General features: G+C 28.3%; 1 protein-coding gene across 11 annotated transcripts in view; it reads right to left on the bottom strand.

The window, feature by feature from the left end:
• The window catches only part of LOC101240130 (TNF receptor-associated factor 6), a 77,356-nt gene that overhangs the window by 9,584 nt on the left and 43,394 nt on the right, over positions 1-24,378 (bottom strand). For all 11 annotated transcript variants that reach the window (XM_065791045.1, XM_065791046.1, XM_065791052.1 and 8 more), the window contains 3 exons: positions 8,071-8,256; positions 6,842-7,027; positions 5,706-5,811 (listed from right to left, as the gene is read on the bottom strand). In XM_065791045.1, the coding sequence (XP_065647117.1) occupies positions 5,706-5,811; positions 6,842-7,027; positions 8,071-8,256 (478 nt within the window). The remainder of the gene's footprint in view (positions 1-5,705; positions 5,812-6,841; positions 7,028-8,070; positions 8,257-24,378) is intronic.

Genomic DNA, 24,378 nt, shown 5'->3' with positions numbered 1-24,378 from the left:
TAATGAGTCCCATCTTCTCGCAGTTACGCCATTACCCTCTTCATCTGGAGAAGATCAGTACAATGGTGTAATGAAAGTTCTAAAAGAGTACAATCTTGAATCAAAGATTGGATTAATTTGTTTTGATACCACATCAAGGAATACAGGAATACATAAAGGATCTTTAAAAAGAATATCTACTGAGTTAAATAAATATCTAATTCTTTTAGCTTGCAGACATCATGTTTCTGAGTTGAGAACCACACACTTTTGTGAGGCTATAACAAATGAAAAAACTACGGTCCCCGATAACCCTTTGTTTTAACATTTCAAAAACTTGTTTGAGCAGCCTAATTTTGAGTACAACCCATCTATGTTAGTAAAATTTGGGTGGGAAAAAATTAAAGCTACTGTTGTTGAAAAAGCTGCTACAGAATCTCTTGAGTATTGTAGATCTTACTTATTGAGAAATAATATTGTAAGGGAAGATAGAAAAGAACTAGTGGTTAGCTATCTTTCTCCTTCTATCATTAAAATTCGAAAAACTGGAGCGGTTCCTCATGCAAGATTTCTTGGGAAATCTATATATTATTTAAAAATGCAAATTCTTTCAACTTAAATTGATTTTATTCAAAAAATAGAGAACATGTTAAAGTAATAACTGAATTTATAGCTTGTTTTTATGCAAAGAGCTACCTGCAATCAAATGATACAATCAAAGCTCCTTTTAGGGATGTAACTGCTATTTATCAAATGCATCAGTATAAAGCAGTATATGCAGAACCATTTGCTGTTGATGCTGAGTTGAATTCTTTATTTAAACATACATGGTATCTTGACTCAACTCTGATTCCTTTTTTCCTTACTGGATGATGGTGTTGCACTCGAAAAAAAGAAAAAAATTGCTGCTGCAATATTATTATTTTCCAAAAGTCAAGTTACTTTAAAACTGAAAATAAGCAAAAAAAAGATTAAAAAAAACTGTTGAAAATTGCACTTAACATTCATCAGCAAATTCCTAACTTAGCTTCTTTGGTTAATGAGTTCTCCTGGTTAATGTTTGATATGATCGGAATAAAAAATCAACGAATTGATGATTGGCTGACCTTGCCACTTCAGTATTGGCACACGCAATCATTATATAAATAATTTTAAATTTTGCAAAAAGTATTGTTTGTGTAAACGACCACGCTGAAAGGGCAATTAGAATGATGCAACAATTTGTTCACCGCTATAGAGACGAGGAAGAAAAACAAAATAGACTTATTGCTGTGGACAAAGTTCATTAAATTTTTAAGGCATCAGGCAGTGAATCTTTATTAACCAAGAAACGAAATAACAAAGTTATAAGCAAGAAAAGAATCGCAAAGGGACTACTTAGCTTACGCTCCAAAATTCAGAAGATAGCTTGAACTTTAGTATTTATATTAAAAAAATTTTTTTTAAAGATACAAGTTGCACATAATTTAATTTTGTATCATTCAATCAACCTATAAAAAAATGTTTTTCTAAAAAGCTAAATACAAATAAAATGAAAACCAAACAAGGTGAATATAAACAAATAAAATAACTATGAATTATTGCGCATTCTTTTGTTAAATGCGCATATTTTCGTTTTTTTGCATAAAATCGTTTTCAATTTAAAGAACTATTAAGAAAAATCATGGATACACATCAATTTAAAAAAAAGTATAGATTATTATGAGCACATTAAAAAAAAAAAATTAAAAATATTAGGATTTACCTTGTGCTCAAAGCTTTGCTATGAGGGTACCATTTGGGGCATTTTTAGGGGGGTTTTGACGCTTGAGCACAAGGTATATCTCAATATTTTTGATTTTTTTTTGTAATTGTATTTTTTTTATATTTGCCCCAAATTTAGCTTGATGTGTATTCGCGTTTTCGAAATTTTATTTTTTTGAACACATCTAATATACAAATACATAGATGAATATATATATATATATATATATATATATATATATATATATATATATATATATATATATATATATATATATACATACATATATATATACATACATATATACATATGTATATATGTGTGTGTGTGTTTGTGTGTGTGTGTGTGTGTGTGTGTGTGTGTGTGTGTGTGTGTGTGTGTGTGTGTGTGTGTGTGTGTGTGTGTGTGTGTATATATATATATATATATATATATATATATATATATATATATATATATTCTCATCTATGAGGTATTCCATGAGAAAGTGGGACAGGCATGTAATCCACCATCTCAGATTTTCTTTATACTTTGTAAAAATGGCCACCTATATAACATAGACTACCTTGCAAAATTTAAGTACTGATATCAAATGGGTTTTGGAGATATTTTTACTTTAAAATCAGCTATTTTTAGAAGATTTTTTTGTTCGACTGCCACTTTGATTTTACTACAGTTTTATGTTTTACAAGTAACTGTTCAACTAAACATGTAATTAGGTTGAAAATTAGCACCAGCATAGTTTTTAGGACAGGGAATCAGAATATGATATTTGTTTTTAATGAAAATATTCAGAACTATATCAAAATGGGCTGAACTTCATCTATAGCAATTTTTCAAATTTTAATAAATGCAGAAAGGAGGCCTGGTAACATTGATTTTTTTAGAACTTTTTTTCATTTTTATTAAAATAGATATATTAAAGAGTATTTAGGTGCAAAATTTAGAGGTGGGTTTTTTGAAATTTTTTGTAAAAATATAGGAGTATTATGTGAAAAAATAAGTATTACAGGTCTGTGTTCATGATTTTTTTTAAAAATAATTGACATTGACAGTTTTCATTAGTCATCAAAAATTATACTAAAGAAAACTCAATTAACCTATGATTTAAAGAAACTTTGATTCAAATAGATATTTCTTTTTTAAATAATTTTATGCTTTCTAATTAATGACATTATGTCATCTTTTACTAAAACAAAAGAAACACTCAATATTAAAACGCTTATCATCTGGTGAAATTTCAGACTTAGTTTTAGTCTGAAATTTCACCAGATGTTGTTCTTTCTCTGTAGTTAATTATTAAAATAAAAAAACAAGTTATAATCAAAATTTAAAAAATAATAAATATTTAATATCATTTTAAAAAAAACTAATGATAAAAGTTTTCTACATTTTAAATAAATGTATATATGTCTGTGTATTTTGTGTTTATTTATAGTTAAATAAAAAATTAAAAGAATAAAATGAACAAGTTTTGTGCACAGTTGGTATTTTATCAAATTATCAATGTCATAAAATGGTGTACACTAAATCAATTGGATTGAAAGAAAATTGTACAATAAAAAGAACTTATAAACACCAGTTTTGATAAATTAGATAAATCACCAGTAAAATTTCATGAAGTTCCACAACATGCTAAAATTTCTCTAGGGAAAAGAAAATTAATGCAAGCTACTGATGTCGAAAAAGCTATCAGTTATCCTCAATGTTAATGCAACTGACGTTGAAAATGATGTTACTGAAGACCCCAATTTTGAACATCAGAAGAAAGCTGAAGATCTACATATATTGAAACTATTAATGCAAGAAAAGCTGAAAACGGCAAACAGAAGAGAAAAGATTCTAAATTCAAATTTTAACATCGGCTCCAGATTCATGGTCTTTAAAGAAAGCAGCTGAAGTATTTAAATGTTTCAAAGTCAACCATAACTGAAGCAAGAAAACTTAAATTTGAAAAAGGAATATTAACACTTCCAGCAAAAACTAACATCGTTAGAATTGAATCAGATATCATTGATAAGGTGGAAAACTTCTATTGTAAGGATCAGTTCAGTCGGTAGTTGCCAGGTATAAAAGATTTTGTTAGTGTATCCAAAAAGAATCATGTATCAATGCAATTACTTCTTTTCAATTTAAAGGAATTATTTATAGAATTCAAACTAGAGCACCCTCAATTCAAAAAAGGATTTTCTAAATTTGCTCAGTTAAAGACAAAATGGTGTACTTATGCTGGTGAAAAAATAACCCATGCTGTTTGTATATGTGCAATACACCAAAACCTAAAGCTTATGTTTAGCGCAGTTAAACTGGAAAAGAGTTACTATGAACTTATTGAGAAGATTGTTTGTAGCAGAGAGTCAAGGGAACGCATGGTCCATAGATGCAATCGTTGCCATGGAAATCAAAATATTATCAATTATATAACTGTAAAACTATTTCAAAATAAAGGATCATTTGAAGAGAATGACAAAGTTGATGAAGATAAAATAATTGAATGCAAACAGTGGAGTACAATAGATAGAGCAGAGTTTTACATCTACAATAAGCGAATTCATTGAAAGTCTTGAAAAACTTGATAACATAACATCTCACTCTTGAATTGCTAAAGCACAAGGTAAATATTTGAATACATTCAAGTCATCTATACCCATAAATGAAATTATTGTTTTGGTTGATTTTGCAGGAAACTTTAAATTTGTCATTTTGATTATTTATAAAAACCCTCAAAAAACCCACTCAATTTTGCACCAAAACAATTTTTCATATATATTCTTTTATAAAAAAGAAAAAAAAATCTGAAAATATTATTGCTACCATGCTTACCAGACCTCCTTTCTGCCTTTGTTAAAATTTTATAAATAGCTATAGGTGAAGCACAGTCCCCATATTAATATAGTTCTAAATATTTTCATTAAAAACAAATATCATATTCTGATTCCTCATCCTAAAAACTATACTGGTCCTAATTTTCAGCTTAATTACATGTTTAGTTGAACAGTAACTTGTAAAACAAAATCTATAGTAAAATTAAAATGGCCGCTGAACAAAAAAATTGCTAACAATAGCTGATTTTAAAGTAACAATATCTCTAAAACCCATTTGATATCAGTGCTAAAATTTTGCAAGGTAGTCTATGTTATATAGGTGACTATTTTTACAAAGTATGAAGAAAATCTGAGATTGTCGGTTACAAACCTTAAAAATTTATCCAACTTTCTCATGGAATACCTCCCATATGTATTTATTAAACACTACATGAACTTCAATCCATGATGAAATATTTTAATCACTTATTATCACTTATAGGGTTTGTCAAAATTTAAGCAGCCCCAGCCATAGCCCCAGCTATGGTTTATCAAACCTGACCCTGGCTCCGGTCTAATATCAGCCCCGGTCGCTTACTATTTGACCTTAGCATAAACAGTATTGATTCAAAAAAGATATCTTATAAATGTCTTTTAAATGTTGAAGTTGTGCTAGAGTTTTACACACTTAAAGTGGTTTTGCACGTACCCATTGGATACTTCTTAAAAATTGAAATTTTTATGACGGCAACAACTATTAGAGTAATAACATTCTAATAATGTTAAAAAGTGTAATTTTAATAGGTAGAAAAGACTACCTACTAAAAATGAATGCTGGAAAAGTTATAATGAAATTGCCTTGATTAATAAATAAATTATAATGAAATTTAATTCGATCCGATCTGGAATCACTTTCTGATTCGATTTGAAATATTGAAACTTCTCAGGGGCCTACTTTATTTTAAAATCATTAGTTTTATCTTAAAATCATAGATTTTAGGTTATCTAAAATTATATATTTTGCATCTGATCAATGCATGAAAAATATAACCCAATAAATTTTCCCTACATTCCCAAAGAAATAAAAATAAAATTTATTTTCTAAAAAATTAAATCATAAAAAGATCAAATTAAAAAACCATTTCATAAATTACCAGATTTTTTAAAGTAAAAATTACCTGGAACACCAGTATAAAAGGGTAAACTATGAATAGCGGGAACTTCACCACTTAATGCTTGTCTGAACAACTGGTCAAAATTACTTATCCTCCATATGAAATTTCCCTGAAAAAATAAATTAAGAAACTAAACAAAAAAACTAATTCTAACACTTTTTAATTAGTGTTACGCCAATAGACTAAAATTCACAAAACTGATTATTATCATAATAGCTGATTATAATAGGTGACTAAAATTATTTTAGTCACCTTTACTATTTTAGTCACATTGATAATTGTTTTAAATTCAAAACCAGACTAATTCTGACAATTAATAAAGAATACTATCATTTAAAAATATTAACATCTAAAAATAAATTATTTTCCTAAAGATTTTATAGAAAGTAAATCAAAATTTTTTGTTGAACTTTTTCATGACTTCCATGACTTTATCTACTAATCAGAGTAAAAGTAATCAGTGGCAACAAACATTTTTTTTTCTAAGTTTGTTGGGACATGAGCTATCTTGTGAAACAGACTATTTCAAAGTTTATTTATTAAATAATTATACAAATTTTAACATGTTTTAAGTAAAATATTAATAAATATTATGCCAAGCATGTGACTATTGGAGTCTTTATGAACTAAACAAAGATAACCATCAACACTAAGATCGCAAGATGAGACAATATATTATTGTTGGCGGACCTCTCCAAAAATTATTTTAAACTTTCTAACTTTGGAACTTTTGACTGTTATAATAAAATACTACTATTAATAATAATAAAAAAAAAACTAGTGAAAAGTAAAACACCAGTCAAATAACATGTTGGTTATTAAATAAATTTTCAGATAAAATTTTTCAAAGTAAAATTTTAACTGTTCATTCTGTTTGATTGTCTCTTTGTTGCACAGCTGATATTTTAAATAAAGAAAGATATGAACTTAATATATGAAAAAAGAAAGAAATGAACTTATGAATAACATCTGATGCATATATCAAAGTAGTAAATGCTTCAAATTGATGCAATATTTTTCTATTACTAATTTAAAAAATAAAAAAATAAGTTTTGTTTTTTTAAATTTGTAACAGCTTAGTATACAACATGTGCAAGTCTAAATTTTATTTTATTAAAAACTTTTAATCATAAACTTACTTTCCAGGTTCTTGCACTGACTTCATTAATAACTTCATTTTGAGCTTTAAGTTCAATATTTATACTTTCAATGCGAGATTCTAACTCACTTCTAGTATGCTTAAGTTCACTACGACACACTTCAGATGTAGCCTTTACCTGATTGATCTTTTTCTCAAGTTCATCAAATCTTCCAACAATGCTAGCCTAAAAAAATATTTTTAAATATTTATAACTTTGAAATAAAAATTTTCACTTCGAAGGAATAAAACTGCAAAATCTTTTTAAAGGTTTTGTTTTAATTTACTTAAGATAACTGGCTCTTTACAAAATATCGAAACATTTACATTATGATTTAAAAGAATTAACTACGAAACAATTTTGAAAAATCAATACATTTTTTTTCCTGTGCAAAATAATGTACTGATGTTTATAATTGTTATATATTTTGCAAGTTTTATCAATTAACATTTGTTAAAGTGTATTTGCTAAATACTGTTTAAATTAAAATTTTAGAACTAAGATTGTAGTTAAAAAAATTATCCCTTCCTTAGTACAATACAATATTACAAATTGGGTACTTAATATAATCACATTGTTTAAATTAAATTACAAATAAAATAACATATGTTATTAAGATCAATCAAGATAAAGTAAAATATATTTAAAAGAAATATCAAGACACATGCAACAAACCCAAATTCAAAAAAAGTAAAATTACTTTGGTATTATAATTTTTCAGCATATGTGAGCAAGTGTGCAATTATATGTACATACACAATTATATATGCATTTATATGTACACACACATATAATACATATGTATATATAGTATGCATATACATATATATACATATGTATAACATTATATTACCTATATAGATATATATTTCTCTGTGCAACAATGTAAACTTTTTCCAATATGGCTTTCGCAAAAAAAGAAGAAAAAATAAAAAAAATAGTAAAAGAAACTTATGAGTGCCCCCAAATTACCCAAATTACCAGTTAATGATGCAACAACTCGCTTGCATGTTCTCCCTATATCAGTCAATGTTTGTGCTGAAGTCCTTTTAATAAGTATGAAGTCAAATTGCTGTGAAGTGTGTGTGTGTATATAAATAAATACATATAAATGTATATATTTATATACATATATATATAAATGTGATATATATATATATATATATATATATATATATATATATACATACGTGTATGAATATATATGAATACAATCAAAATTTATCTACTTCTGACTTTAGAGAAAATCCTGCAGCACTTGATGACTCTTTATTAAAAGTATTCTCCTTGTCTTTAAAAGATTCAATCACTTTTTCTTGATTTGCAACTCTTAATTTTAGATCACACAACGTCTGCAACAACATAAATTGATGGTTTTCTGTTTTCATGTGATTAGTCACTTCATCTCGTGTTCCCTTAAAACATTAACAAAATTACATTAAAAGAAATTTATGTTGATAAACTAAAATAAATAAATTTGAACTTCATTCTTTTGTAAAACTCTACTATAATTATATATAATATAGTGTATGTATATATATATATAATATAGTGTATGTATATATATATATATATATATATATATATATATATATATAATATATATATATATATATATAATATAGTGTATGTATATATATATATATATATATATATATATATATATATATATATATATATATATATATATATATATATATATATATATATATATATACATACATATATATATATATACATATATTAGCAACAGAGAACAATTTTTCGTAATTTTATCTTGTATACATATTTACAGTAGGGGAATAATCTATAATATAATTGCTACAGAAATGTTTAATGTTTAATGTTGTTTCAGTTACTTGGCTTTGAAAGAGCGCGTTCTCAAAATGCACGCGGTCATTAAAGAAAGATCTCTTAAGCGAGTTAAAACTTTTTTTCCTTTTGGAATTTAATTATTATTTATTAGTTTACAAATATTACATAAAAATCATATTAAGACAAATAATCATTGTTAAGATCATATTATAATTGAAGTAAGTATAGCAAATAGTTATATATAACATTTTTTTTAGATGTATAAAGAAAGGATCACTCATATTAATTTTTTAAATCCTTTACATTTTGTTTGTTTTAGTTTTTCTTTTGGCTTTATTTTTTTCAGCAGTTTTTATTATTTTATTTTTTAGAAGGAAAATAGGGGTATGGATGACGCCTAATTATTTTTTATGCAACAAAAAAGTTATACTAATGCTATTTCCATAAAATTGGTTATTACTACTTTGAAATTTCTGTGATGCTATTAACTATTTTTGTTCTTTTTTAGAAAATTTAGAAAAATAAATTAAAATTTTGTGCTAACACTGACATGGCATGTCACATGTTATTGTATATAAAGTTTAAATTTTGTTATGAGGATTACAGTTCTTATGAAAAAAAAAATGAAGGTAAAGAGTATTGTTTGTATATATTTATTTTGTTTACTTTGAATCTTTTTAAATTTTTTATAATAATGTAAAGTGTTTTTTTATTGTTCGTGTATGTGTTAATATGTGTTATATAATTGTTTTATAAATGTGTTTAAATATGTATATAAGGCATTTAACCTTTTATACATATTTAAACACATTTGTTAATAGTTGGTACATATGTTTATATTATGTTGTTTCCATGTTTTCAAAGTGCTATGATTCGGTAAACGTGTAGAACAAGATTTGTCAACCTTGCCAGCCAAGTGATATACTTATAACAGAGGGTTACACGACAGTCTTTAGTGTCAAACTGTTACTGCTCTAGGTCTAGGTGTTTTCAAGCCTTTATTATTAACTATTATAAAAATACATAATAATTTATTTTAATAACATTTTGCATAATGTTGTTCTGTTATATATGAATGTTATGTTACTTAAGTTATGTTATATGCATATTATATTAACTTATGGTGTGTGCTATTGTTGTGTGTTGTTGCTGTGATGTTGTTTTTTTGTTATCTTTTGAGTTGATAGACATTTGGCTTACCTTCACGTTGGTATCTATTGTTAAAAATGATAAATAGGTAATTTTGTTATTAAAAATCACTGCTTTTAATCATTTACTAAAAGCCAAGATAAATTATTTTGCCATATATACAATTTGTTTTATCTCAATTTGATTTTTTGTCTTTAGCGCTGTTTACTACATGATTTTCCTATAAATATTTTGGAATCATGACGTTCTAGCATAAATTATTTTTTAAAAGTTAACATGAAATAATATTTTACAACTACTACTCTGGTAAATCACAACAGCTTTTCTCTATAAGGTACATTGATTTTCATTTTTTGTATGTAATATTTTTATTTATTTACTTATTCGTTATACTTTTTATTTTAGATTTATCAGAGGATGTATTTATGTGGTATAGAAGAACAAAATATTGTAAAGTTTTGTGAATTTTTTTAGAAGTTTACTAATAATTTTTTTGAAGAAATAATATTTTGCAAAAAAGGGTTTACAACGTTTTTTTTTTAATTTTTAGCAGTATGTTTATTATTAGAATTGCATGTTTTTAATAATTTTTTTATTATTATTTTCTAAATTAATTTTTTTTCAAACATCTCCTAGCTGATATATATATTTTTTAAAAGTCATAAGACTATTGTATAATTTATTTTAAATGACAGCTTGTTTGTGCTATTTAGAGAAGAAAAAAAATTATATAGGAAAGATCACAATCTTCAGGATTCGTTTAAGATTTTTTTTACTACTTTCAATTAAAAGTGAAGTTCAAATGGATGATGTTAGGCTAGAAGCAGATATTAGTTTAGAAAGTGGAAATGTTAATAGGCAAGTTAATCATCGCAGAAATAAAAGAGATAGGCTTAAGTGAGATGAAATTAATAATTAACAAAATGCTAGAAATGCTGCTCAGCAAGCAGCAAATAATTCGAATCTAAATGAGAAGAGCTTGGTTAGACGAGTTGAAAATAATTGTCATAGAAATGAAAGAGATAGGCTTAGGCAAGATAAAATCAATAATCAACAAAATGCTAGAATTGCTGCTAGATACGAAAGAATGCATTGTATAGCAAGAAGTAATACTATTCCAGATTATAATTATTTAGAAGAAATGAATTATATTTGTCAGCATTGTGGTGCTAAGAAATTTCCTGATGAAACACATTTTTTATGTTGCATTATGATGAAAAGGTAGTTTTGTCGCAACCTTCATCATTTTCACAAGATTTAGAAGATTTATTTAAAGGAAACTATGCAGATGGAAATGCCAATCTGAATTTTTTAAAAATATTAGAAATTATAATGTCTGTCTTTCTTTTGCTTCATTTAAAGCTTATATAGTTCAATGAATCATGAGCCGCCATGTCTTAGAATATGTGGTCAAGTTTTTCATCGTATAGGTAATCTTAGGCCAAATTAAGATGTTCCGCCGACATATTGTCAACTATACATCTATGATCCACTTGCAGTGATAAATTTTAGAATGCGACAAGGTGGTAATTTGCTTAAATGATTTAATGTTTCGATTGCAAAATATTATTAGTGAAGTGGAAGATGAAGAAATTTGCCGAGCAGCTATAGAAGGTCACTCAGTTGTAAAAATGCCTTTACTTGAAGGGCAAGATAGATGTTGCTATAATCTCACTTCACATGGTGATGTTGTAGTTTTGTTTGTTGGTAAAGATGGTGCTCCACCTGCTTCCATATTGAGTTATTATTTACCCAAGAGGTCATCCTCTTAAAACTATATAAAGTATGTCTGTCAACTTAGATCCTATGATTTTATTCTCTATTTTTTCCAAGGGGTGATGCTGGTTGGCATAATCAATTGGTTCACAACCCTAAACGTGCTACATTGGTTAGAAATCATGTTACATTATCTCAGTATTACAATTATTGACTTTTAGTTAGACAATTAACCTAAACAGAGAAGCAAGCAGTATGATTTACACAAACATGTAAACGACCTTAATATGATCATAATATTAGACCAGAACGTGTTGTAGTTTTGCCATCAACAATGTAGGAAGTCCTAGAGCTTTATTTAATTTAATTTGTTTAAATATAGTAGTTTTAATAAAAAATGTTTGTTCCAGGTTTTTTGCTTTTCTGTTTTCAGATTTTTTTGAACTAAGCAACTTAGCTAAGCAAGTTTTGTTTTATATTTTAGTGCAATTGGAAAGAGCTGAAAACTATTTTTCAGAGCAATTGGAAATAGGTGAAATGATTTTTAGTCACTGCAGATCACTTTATTGTTATTTTTTATTAATATTAGAAGGGTTAATAATAATAAAAATTTTTTTATTATTATTAACCCTTTAGTAGAACTGGTACTGATTTTAGTAAGTTTGCTATTTTTTTTAATTTTGTATTGGGTATATTCTTTATTAGATATATATTTCATGTATTTAATATGGAAAACTGTGTGTAATTTGTTGACAAATAAGTTTATATACATAAATGTGCCTATATCTCAGTATATTCTATATTTCTCTAAATATGAATATTAGGGTGGTCCTTAAAAATGAAAAGTTGAAATGTTGTGCTCCCACCCCCTAGAATTGTTCGTTTATATGATAAGATGTTTGTGTAAAAATATTTATACATTTGGTTGATGTTTAGAGGTCGCCCAAGCATGTTCTATAAATGTTATTTTGGCTTATTTAAAAAAAAAATTAGTTTATGAAACTTGTTCATGAAACATTGAAACTAATCAACACTTTCACCTTGTGGTCGATTCAGGTGTTTAGTAATATCAACCATCAACTAATTAAGTAATAAGTATTCTTTGATGCATGTTGGTTGACGTCATTTAGCATAAACGTCATTTTTCAAAATATTAATGGGTGTTTTGTGAGATAATTACCAGTTAATGCAATAGAAACATCTCACTATCTGCAATTCAACTCAGTAAATACAATACAAGGAGTCAAAGGAATCTTCAAACCAGGAATAGTGAGTATAAATTTATCGTTTCATTTTGTTTTTTGCTCCTTGACCAGTTGAAATTGTATTGCGTCATTCGTTGTATTTGTAGGCAGCGCAAAAAATCAATTGCTGTAATTTTTTTTATGCATTGAAAGCAATTTACTACTTATTAATTTTGCATCACTCAACACTTTCTACAATTAATATGAATTTCATGAGCGATTGACCATTTTATCATTTTAAGAAATAGCCTATGGGCCTAACGTATGTCCCATCGCACTGTGTGAACTTTATTTGTTCTTTATTTCACTTTGTAGGCGAAACATGACAACACGTAGTAAGTCGGCACTATATCTCCTGGGTGAACCAACTACTGCAGTTTCCAGCATCCACCTTGCATCAAATGGTGAAGCACTAGGGCTTTTCTGTCATCATCATCTCAATCTTGGACTCACAACACGCCAAGCATCATCGTATGTGATTGAAGAGGTGACAAAAGTCTGGAACATTGCTCGTATTCCAACTTGCCGGAAGGATCATGCCATTGCCAAGTTGGAGCTACTGTATAAGGAATGGTCAACTCTGAAAAAGCACAAAACACGCCAGTCGGAGTCGCATACATCAAACGAAACCCAATTTTGTGGCAAAATGAGCGATCTCCTTGATATCGCTCACGCTAATGCTGTCACGATGATAAAAATCCAGGAAGATCTCGAGTTTCTTGCCGCACAGCGGGAACCTGGTCGACGAGGTTATATGGGCTCAATCGACACAGCACTGGTAGCCAAGGAAGAACGGAAGGCAAAGCGTACTGAGCTGGAAAATGCTAGAAGAAAACGAGCGAAGGACCAATGGGCTCAGGCTTCAGCCAGTGCAGTGTTGGATGAAAAAGACTACATCAGTGAAGAAGAGCGCATCGATGATGATGGTGAATTCAGTGCGCATAAGTTCTGTACTCCACCAAAAAAAAAAATAAGAGCAACGAAAAAAGTAATAACACCTCAGTTAGCTGCTGCATTAGATCGCACCAAAATGAGAGACAGGAAAGCCACTTTCGTCATTGCTGAAACTGCTCAAAGTTTGGGATATGACATCAGCGACCTCAGTATAAACCGTAGCACTATAAAGCGTGGACGTGAGAGATATCGGTCGGAAATTGCAGCAGCTTTGAAGAACAATTTGTCAAGTGATGTACCGTTGACAGTACATTGGGATGGCAAGTTAATGCAGGATCTTTGTGGCGAAGATCATGTTGACCGCCTTCCAATAATAGTTACAGGTTTTGGTGTCTGTCAGTTGTTGAAGGTAAGCAAGATGGTTGGTGGAACAGGAAAAAATCAGGTGTCAGCGGTAGTCCAAGCACTTCAAGAGTGGAGAGTCCAAGATCGTGTTATTGGAATGTGTTTCGACACAACCAGCTCAAATACTGGAATTCACATTGAGGCCTGTGTTGAAATTGAGCGAGCACTTGGCAAGGATTTGCTGTACTTGGCATGTCGCCATCATATAATGGAGCTGTTGGCCGGAGCTGCATTTACAGCAAGCCTTACCCCCTCGTCTGCCCCAGAGGTTCTGCTTTTTAAAAGATTTCAGCAGAAATGGTCCGTTTTGGATCAGACAAAGTATGAGACAGGCTCAGAGTTGGGTGAAATTCCGTACGCAGTGAAGCAGGAAACACTGGAATTTGCTCATAGCCAGTTGCTCCGTGAGTCAGTGCGAGACGACTATCGTGAACTCCTCCAGCTGTCCATCATCTTCCTTGGAGGTTCACCCGATCCTGCACGTGGAATCAACTTCATGGCACCAGGTGCCATGCATCACGCTAGATGGATGTCGAAAGTTATATACTCACTCAAAGTCTGGATGTTCCGGTCACAATTTAAGCTCACAGCATTTGAAGAGAAAGGCCTCCGTAAGATGTGCGTCTTCACAGTCATCATATATCTGAAAGCCTGGTTCACTGCACCACTGGCTGCCAGCGCTCCTCGTAATGACCTTCAACTGCTTCAGAATCTCTACAGCTACAGGCAGTTTGACGAAAAAATTGCCATAGCTACTTGCAAGAAGCTTGAACATCACTTGTGGTATCTGTCGGAATATTTAGTGGGCCTTGCCTTTTTCGATCCAAACGTTTCATCCGAGACAAAACGAAAGATGGTGGATGCACTACAGTCCAAACAATCTGTTCAACCTGGTCCAAAACGAATCATTCTAAAAGCCAGCGAGTCATCGCAACACAACTCAGAGGACTTCGTAACTTCAAACACTCGTGATCTTCTCAGCAGTCTCCACATTGGTTCTGATTTCTTGTGCGCGGACCCCGAAACATGGGAAGGCAGAGATGATTACAAGCAAAGCACAACAATTGTGAACAAACTTCTGGTCACAAATGACAATGCTGAACGGGGTGTAGCCCTTGTGCAGGAGTTAAATAAACTCATAACCCATGATGAGGACCAGTTCCAATTCCTTCTGCAAGTTGTGGCCGATCACCGACGTCGCTACCCGGATTGCCTCAAGTCAACACTGCAGGCACAGACTGTCTTATAGGCCTGCTAATTTAGTCATTACTGTGGTGATTTTGAACATTGAACAATTACAACACACTACACTAGTAATACTATATCTCTACACTGCCATTACATTAACTATGACAATACATTAGATTTTAGATACTGTTGAACTGTCACTTCAGTCAATTACTCTTTTTGGAATAATCGTAATCGGTGTTCATGTTTGCTATACCCTATAAAAAGACAAGCTGGGCGACCTCACAACACTGTCTGATTGCATAAATATTTTTTGCAGGCTCTCTTGTTACCCAAAGGAACATTTTAAAAGGGTGGGAGCTTAACATTTCAAAAAAAAAATTTTTTTATTGCTTTAAGGACCACCCTAATGAATATTTTCTCTTAGAAAATATTATTACACACATACTCTTGAATTCCTTTATTTTTTTTATTACTTAAGAGTAAAATATACTGACTGATATTGTTTAATTATTTACACTTTTAGATTGTCTATTGTAGTCTAGATTCTTTGTTAAATTACAATTTATTGATGTAAACAAATATTGTTTTATTTTTGATAAACATATATATATATATATATATATATATATATATATATATATATATATATATATATATATATATATATATATATATATATATATATATATATATATATATATATATATGGGTAGTAATAGGTGAAGAATTTATTTGTGTAAATTCTAATGGGCGAAAATAATTTTCCGAATAAAAGAGATGGGCAAGCTAAAATTAGTCATTTTTGAAAAGTAAAAAATGCTGCTTGGTGAGCAGAAAACTTACTTGCCAGAATTCAGTGTCAAGCAGTGTTAATGTTTGTTTATTTGATTTTAAACACTTTAGAACAATACTAAGAATGAATTTTTCTATTTTTAGTAACAGTTGATAACAGTTTTAAATTAAAATGATTTTAAATTTTTTTATAAATTCAAACATAATTATGTTCTTTTTTTTAGTTACCTTTGTCATCACTTGATTAGTTTGCTTACTGTTGAAACATGGATTTAATTTTGTAAATTAAATGATATGAAATTTACTCTATTAATCGTGAGTCAACAGTTAGAGAGAAGCTGGAACTTCAAATAATAAAGGTAAAAATAATTTTGTTTACTGGTAACTTAATAAAACCAGTTATATTATTTATTGCGTGTCTTTTTCCTTTTTTTTATATGCTGCTTTGGAAACTTTTTCTCTCCCTCTCTCTCTTAGATGAGAGTTAAATGAGAATTGGTACAGGGAGCATCAATAAAACATGTAATTACTGAGCTCTTAAATATTTCTTTATACCACAATTGATAATGACCATGTATATAAAATACTTTACGAGTTGCTTGCTACTTTATGATATAATTGTTCAAATTGTTTAACCATAATTGTTCAATATTGTAATAAATAAAGTCTTTTTAGTTCAAGTATTTTAGTTCATAAAATATCTTATTAATTTGTGGTGTTATTTGCCCGTGTTTTTACGTTAAGTTGTCTAGCCTTTTTATAATTTTTTCTTTTTTAATTATTTTGGAGAGACATAGTAATGTCTATAATGTGTGCTTTCAAATATCTTATGTTATGCGCTTTTGTTTCTTTGTTTTGTGTTGATAGAGCTAGGTTGTTATAGCTATTTTTTATATTCTTTATATTTTTTGTTATATTATTATCCTAATTCTACTAACAATAAAATTTTTAATAAAAAATTGTAATTATTTTTCATTTCCTTTCTTATGTGTTGGCAGGCTTTACTTGACTTTCCTTTTATGGTACCTGCTGTGTGTAACAGATTTTAAAAAGAAATTAACTGATGTTAATGTAGTCTTTTTTTGTCGTTATCTATAAGCAATGATTTATTAACTAATAAACCGTATTACAGGTTGCTTACTGTTAGTATAATAATAATAGTAGCGATTGTATTGCTTATAATTAATGTTTAATTTAGCACTGCTGCTGCTATTCATGTGTGTTTGACACAGAGTTTTTTTAAAAGATTTTTAATATTCACTTTATATTTTTAACCACACGATAAGATAATCTTAAATCTTTATTATCTTTATTATAAACTGTTAATACCTGTTTAATCAGTTATAAGATCTAAAAATTTTATTAGATAATAATTTAATGCAATCATAAATTCTGTAGTTATAGATAAACCTTAAGTTATTTTTAAATTAGTAAAAACTTTTAAAGTCAGGTAATTTATTTAATTTATTTTAATAATATATTATATAATGATTTATAATAATAACACTATTTAAGTTCTTTGTCAATTGCATTTAAAGTATAAAAATCTGTGCTTTTCATTTTTAAGAACTCGAAGACGATGCTCGTTTCAAAGGTCAAACGTTTGACCAAAATCAGTTGTTATTTATCTTAGAAAATCTTGCTTCACACATGGTCAAATCTATGTTATATGTTCAAAAACAAGTTTGTTTAATAGCTTATTTCTTAAAATTGATGAACATTCACTTCAAGGTATGTCATTTAATAAATGCTACACAAATAATGTTGTATTTACAAATTTATCTAAAAACAATCATTGTTTTACTATTAAACACCATGTTTTTTATAAACATTTATAAAAACATGGTGTTTTTTATAAATATTTATGTGTTATTATATTACGTGTTTATAGTTTCTAAATCGTCATGTTGTTTCCATGGTTTCAATGTGTCGTGACATGAAAAAGAAAACTTTATCTTGAAAGTAATAATAATAATAAAATTTAACTGCAGTAACAATGACAATACATTAGATTTTAACTGCAGTAACAATGACAATACATTAGATTTTAACTGCAGTAACAATGACAATACATTAGATTTTAACTGCAGTAACAATGACAATACATTAGATTTTAACTGCAGTAACAATGACAATACATTAGATTTTAACTGCAGTAACAATGACAATACATTAGATTTTAACTGCAGTAACAATAACAATACATTAGATTTTAACTGCAGTAACAATGACAATACATTAGATTTTAACTGCAGTAACAATGGCAATACATTGGAATCACAACACTTTAAAGAGATATAGGTATAGCAAAGAAGTAATTTTATACCTTAACAACTGGGAAAATGTTGAGCCATAGTAAAAATGAACTTTTTTTTCATTGATTTTGCTTTTTTTTCCTTCTTATAAGAAAGATAAATTTGTAGAAAAGTTAATACTAACTTTATTGGTTTTTATTACAAACATTGTTTTGATGACTTTAAACAATTCTTACACATTCATAGTATAAATTTGAACTTGGAACAAGTTTACATGCATGGGATCAAGGGTGCATATTGGTAGAGTCAAGGGAACACACTGGTATGCACCCTTGATCACGATTGAATGTTCTTCAGTTTTTATAATTTAAAATCTACTAATAATATTCTGGTAAAAAAATTATTATTAAATTTTAAAGGTATAAAGTTTGCTACCATGCACTGTTACTTTTAAAGATCAAAATGAAAACATATACTCAGTAAATTGGCCTGATTTTTTAAGGATCATGGGTGCATTCTCTCCCCTTTTACATTTTCGAGTTTTCTAATAAATTAGAGTACATAACACATTAATGTGTAATGCATTTTAAATAAAATTTTTGTCAATAAGCGTTTTAAACAACAATTTTGTCGATAAGCGTTTTAAATAACAATTTTGTTCCATTTTTAAGTCATTTTTTTTTTCTCCTATGAATGATTTTGAAAAAAATAGGAGAATTTTTTTCTTTTTGGAATTATTAATTTAGTATAATCAGTAAAATAACTTTTCATTTTTGATATTGTTTATCTTTTTAAATTTGAAAAATATTTTGAAAATTTTTCTCAATGTTTATTTTACATATTAGTAATAATCTTACATAACTATAGTAACTATAATTTCATAATAGTACATAATTTCATTACTTTTTAATTTCATAATAGTACATAATTTCATTACTTTTTAATTTCATAATAGTACATAATTTCATTACTTTTTAATTTCATAATAGTACATAATTTCATTACTTTTTAATTTGTAATAGTATATAATTTCATTACTTTTTAATTTTGTAATAGTACATAATTTCATTACTTTTTAATTTTGTAATAGTACATAATTTCATTACTTTTTAATTTTGTAATAGTACATAATTTATAACATCAAACTATACATTATTTATCACAAGTGAAGAGCTTGCTCAAAGGGAACATAATCTTACATTAGAGGTTTACAAAAATCTTTTAATAATAACTTTTTTTATTAATATATATATAACTTTTTTTGTCCTTACATTGTTGTATAATAGTATGTGTATTATTCATACCTATTGTCATATTATGTTTGTTTATTTTAAACAAACATACAAGAACTTGGGAAATTCCCCATAAAAGATTCACACATTGTTAACTGATAATGCAGCGAATATGTCTGCAAGGTGTCACATTTGAAAGATAAACATCTATCGTGTGTCATACATACATTACAAAAAAAGATATTCAGAGAACAAATGTATTCAGAAAAAGATATTCAGAGAACAAATAGCAACAAGTGATACAATTGCTGTTTTACGAGCATAGGCAGAATTTTTACACAATTTGTCAAGGCTAAAAGAAATTCAAATCCAACTAAAATTATCAAAGCACAATATAATACAAGATGTCTCCACCAGATGGAACTCAACGTATTATATGTTTGAGAGGTTCTGTGAACTAAAAAAATTATTTCATCGAATATTTGTTATTTAATTAGTAATAAACTAATGTACTAATATCATTAACTTCACCAATTTGTACTAAATGATTTTATTATATTCTAAAGTTAAAATTAACGTATAGTTACAATTAAATTTATAATTTGTTAAGTTTGATTAAATTGATGTGATGAAGTGAATTAAGTTTTATAATTCATTTATTAATTTACTAAATAGTAATTACTAAACACTATTATTAATCAGCAAGATATTTTCTGTTTAATTTAAAGTTTAAAATCTAATGTCAAACATCAAAGGCCAATACCCAAATGTTAAGTTCAATGAATTTAAAGTTGAAATTAGAATATTCAATCTATAAATATAAGTTATTATATTGTTCAGTAAGTGTTTGAGTCATACATTCAAAACTGCTGAGTTAAAATTGTTTACTTTATATCTTCTGTTATTTACCTAATAAGTAATCAGTTACTAATTAGTGATTAAGTTGTAATCTAGTAACTAGCTTTTATCTATGAAAAATTTCAAAAACAATTTTTGATTTTTAGACTTTTTACTTTACATTGCAAAAACTTGTGATAGGTAAACAAAACTAAACCCACTCACAGAAAAACTAATTATGTAAGCATCATTAATTATGTAAGCATCATTAATTATGTAAGCATCATTAATTATGTAAGCATCATTAATTATGTAAGCATCATTAATTATGTAAGCATCATTAATTATGTAAGCATCATTATAAAAAAAATGTGGAATGTGATTAAGCAGTTAAAAAACTCTTAGTTTTTTAGTTAACGGGTAAATTTTTTTTAATAAAAAAGCCATAATTCAAAAGTTTAACAAATTTTTTTTAATATTGGCCCAATGTTTGCTGAAAAAGTTCCAAAAAACACCTCAAACTTTTATCTACCCACGTAAAATATTGATGTCAGTATACAACTGCTTTCTGTATCATTACCTTTGTATGACTATATTTTTGTATTTTTTTTTTAATAAAAAAATAAAGCTTTACCATTAAACCCTTTAACCTTGCTATGGGATTTTTAAAACAATCTGATGGTTCACATAGTGATAATAAAATATCTACATACTAGTATAGTACATTTAACTTGCAATATTACAATATATACTGTATACTTAATTATTTGTCATTTAGCCCATCATATATACTCTCTACTAATAAGTATTATTTGCAAACAATTAGGGATGGCAAAAATCCCGGAAATTCTTAATCCCGGGATTTCGGGATTACAAATTTGTCCCAGGGAAATCCCGGGATTGAATGAAAAACTTACAATCATAGAAGATAAAGCCTGCGAAGAACTTTTAATTATCAAACACTATTATATGATTAATTTAACTGATGAAGTAAAGTAATTTAAACTATAAATAACACCTTTAAACGATAACACAAAATAACAATGTTTAAAAATAATATAAGTATACAATAATATATAAGAGTTATAATTCGTTTTGAAAGCTCCACCTTAAAAAACTCGAAGCGTCCATCATTTTATCGCTTAATCGTGTTCGATTTTTAGAGCATAAAAACCCAGCGGCTGAGAATGCTCGTTCAGACTCTACACTTGTTGGTCGTATAGATAGAATATAGTTATACACTTTTTGAAGGTGATCACCTCTTGTGCCACCACTTTCAAATAAAAAAATTTCTTTTTGAATCTTAGAAGTTATACTTTCTACCTTTATAGGTGTTGTTCGTATAGCTATCAATCCTTTTTCCATAACTTCGTTTAATTGTTCACTAATTGTTTTGACTTTCTTATCACCTTCGTCGCTTCTTAAAACCTGGTTTAGCTGAACATCACAACTGCTGTCTGCTGCTGATGCTATATCTGCGGGATGAAAACGCTTTATCATGCTTACTATAATCTTTTTATTTTGATTACTTGTATTTGGTACAAAAACATCTGTGATTTTCGTTGATGTAACCTGGCCATTATGAAGATAATAAACTAAGCTACTTAATGGTGTTCTCCTCTCTTTAATTCGGTGACTCAATGCAGCATACAGTTTATTCCCGATTTCAGATTTTTGTTGTTTTATTTTGGTCAACATAAACTCTAATGCAATGTCAGCTGTAATTAAAGTTGCGTCTTGTCGACAAAGTGCTTCCACAGTGGCTTTAACAGGAGTCAAAAGTGCTACTAAATCAGATACAATTTTATATTCATTTTTGTCCATCTTAATTGAATCGTCAATTTTAGAATCCAATTCTAAATCTAGAAATGCCTTTTTAACACAATATTTTAATTTGTCAAATCTCTCAAGCATAAGCAATAAGCTGCTCCATCGGGTTTTACAATCCATAATCAAATGGATGACCTTTCCAAACTCAATTTTTACGTACTTTTGTAAATAATTTTCATTTTTGGTTGGGGACCTTTTAAAGATTTTTACAATTTTCCTGACCTTTGTTATAACAGGTCCAAAAACTTGGTGTTTAATAGTAACCTCAGAGGTTTCATTAAACAAAAATGAATTATTTGAATCTTGAATACAATCTTCCTCTTCAGAAGCATAGTCATTAATACAATCATTATCTTTTTCTTCATCACTGTGGTTCTCTAAACTTGCAAAGGTAGTGTGCTCATCATCTAAAATTTCATTGATTTCCAAGTAATTGGGGTCATTTTTATAAAGAACTGATATTACTGCGAGCTGTAGAGCGTGGGCAAAGCATAGTTGTTGATCACTTTCTATAATTTTTCCAAGTTTCTTCATGACGCTTGCACCATCCGTGGTAATACCAATGATATCGTCCTCAAGTTTTATTTTAAAATTGTTGAGTCTTTCGTTTAGAAGTGAAACGCACTTTTCTGCTGGCATAGATCCTAAAATGCAAATCAAACCTAAATTCGAATAACTTTTCAAATCGTGTATGTTCACATTCATGTATCTGCAGTTTCCAAAAGAAGTCCACTCATCAAGCGTTAAGGAAAACTTGAAGCCTCTTGATATTTGATCAATTATTTCCTTTATAACTAGTTTTTTAACCTGTTCATAGTAGTCTAACACCATTTTTCGAATAGTGTTTCGTGATTTTGGGACATTTTTAAAGCCTCGTGCAACTAACCCAGCTCGTATATCAGAAGAGTTGCAAATTGTGTTAAATGATATACCATCTTTTGCTGCCATACGGGCAAATACTTCAGGTAGGCATTCATCTTTTTTCGATGTTGTTGGAAAATAACTTGTGATTTTCGGTTTTTTATTTTTCGGTTCTAATAATTCTTTTGAAGTTGAAGGTGTCGTGGATAAACTTGATTCCTGCGATGTTAATTTAATTTTATGTATGGAAAGTAAATGGGTATGAAGACCTTTCGTTGAACCACCAGCAATTTTTAATATTTTTTTGCATGTAATTACTTTACATAAGGCTGTTTTATCTGCTCCTTTTAAAAAATGTTTCCATATGAGATTTGTGCTGTTGAATTCAGCGTAGTTAGTCATGATATTAGGCTAATTTCTATCTTATTGAAAAAAAAAAGTTATATTTTAAGCTATTTATTGACTAATTATCTTTATTCATAATTCAAAATGAACTTATGTGAAAACAATTATACTTCGAATTAATAAATAAAGTTTATTTAATATACCTTCCGTATTTGATAACTTTTAATGTTAAAGAACTTGTGACAATCACGCCAACGTTAAGAATTTAAAAAATAAAAGGAAAACATTGCATGGAGAATAAGCAGCTCAACAAATTTTATAGCGAAAATTTAGACATTTTAAATAAATAAATTAAATTTAATCAATTTTTGTTTTTATTTATTGTTTATTACAATCCCGAAATCCCGGGAAATTTTAGAGACTAATCCCAGGATTTCGGGATCATGAATTTGTCTGTAATCCCGGGATTTCGGGATCCCGGGATTGCCATCCCTACAAACAATATAAATCAATTAAAAACTAAAACAAAATTATAATCCACAAAATAAAAAAATTCTTTTATTTGAAATGCTCATAAATAATTTATTCCCTAAATACAACTTTGAAGATATTCCCATATATTTTGTGGGATGTATTTAGAGCAATTTCAAGTCAAGTTGACCAACCTTGCACCACTACTTTATCTAACAAGCTGATGTAAATAGAAACCTGGATCTACTTGATTTAACTCAAAGAAAAAAAACAAAGATTTTTGTTTGAGTCACCATGGTAGAGGCTATGCAACTCTTTCTGTGATCTCCTAAGGAGGGTACAGCTCTAAAACACAGTTTAAATGGTTGTGAGGCTGGCTAATAAAAGTTTTTCCAAACTTTGTAATAACTCAGGCTGATTCCATCAACAGCTAAAAAATATCAGCGTTTTAAAAGGTTGCATGAATGGTGTTAGTGCTTTTAGTTGTCCACAGCACAACT

The sequence above is a fragment of the Hydra vulgaris genome, chromosome 02 (assembly GCF_038396675.1).
Source record: "Hydra vulgaris chromosome 02, alternate assembly HydraT2T_AEP".
Lineage (NCBI taxonomy): Eukaryota > Metazoa > Cnidaria > Hydrozoa > Anthoathecata > Hydridae > Hydra > Hydra vulgaris.
This window is presented reverse-complemented; position numbering and strand designations above follow the sequence as displayed.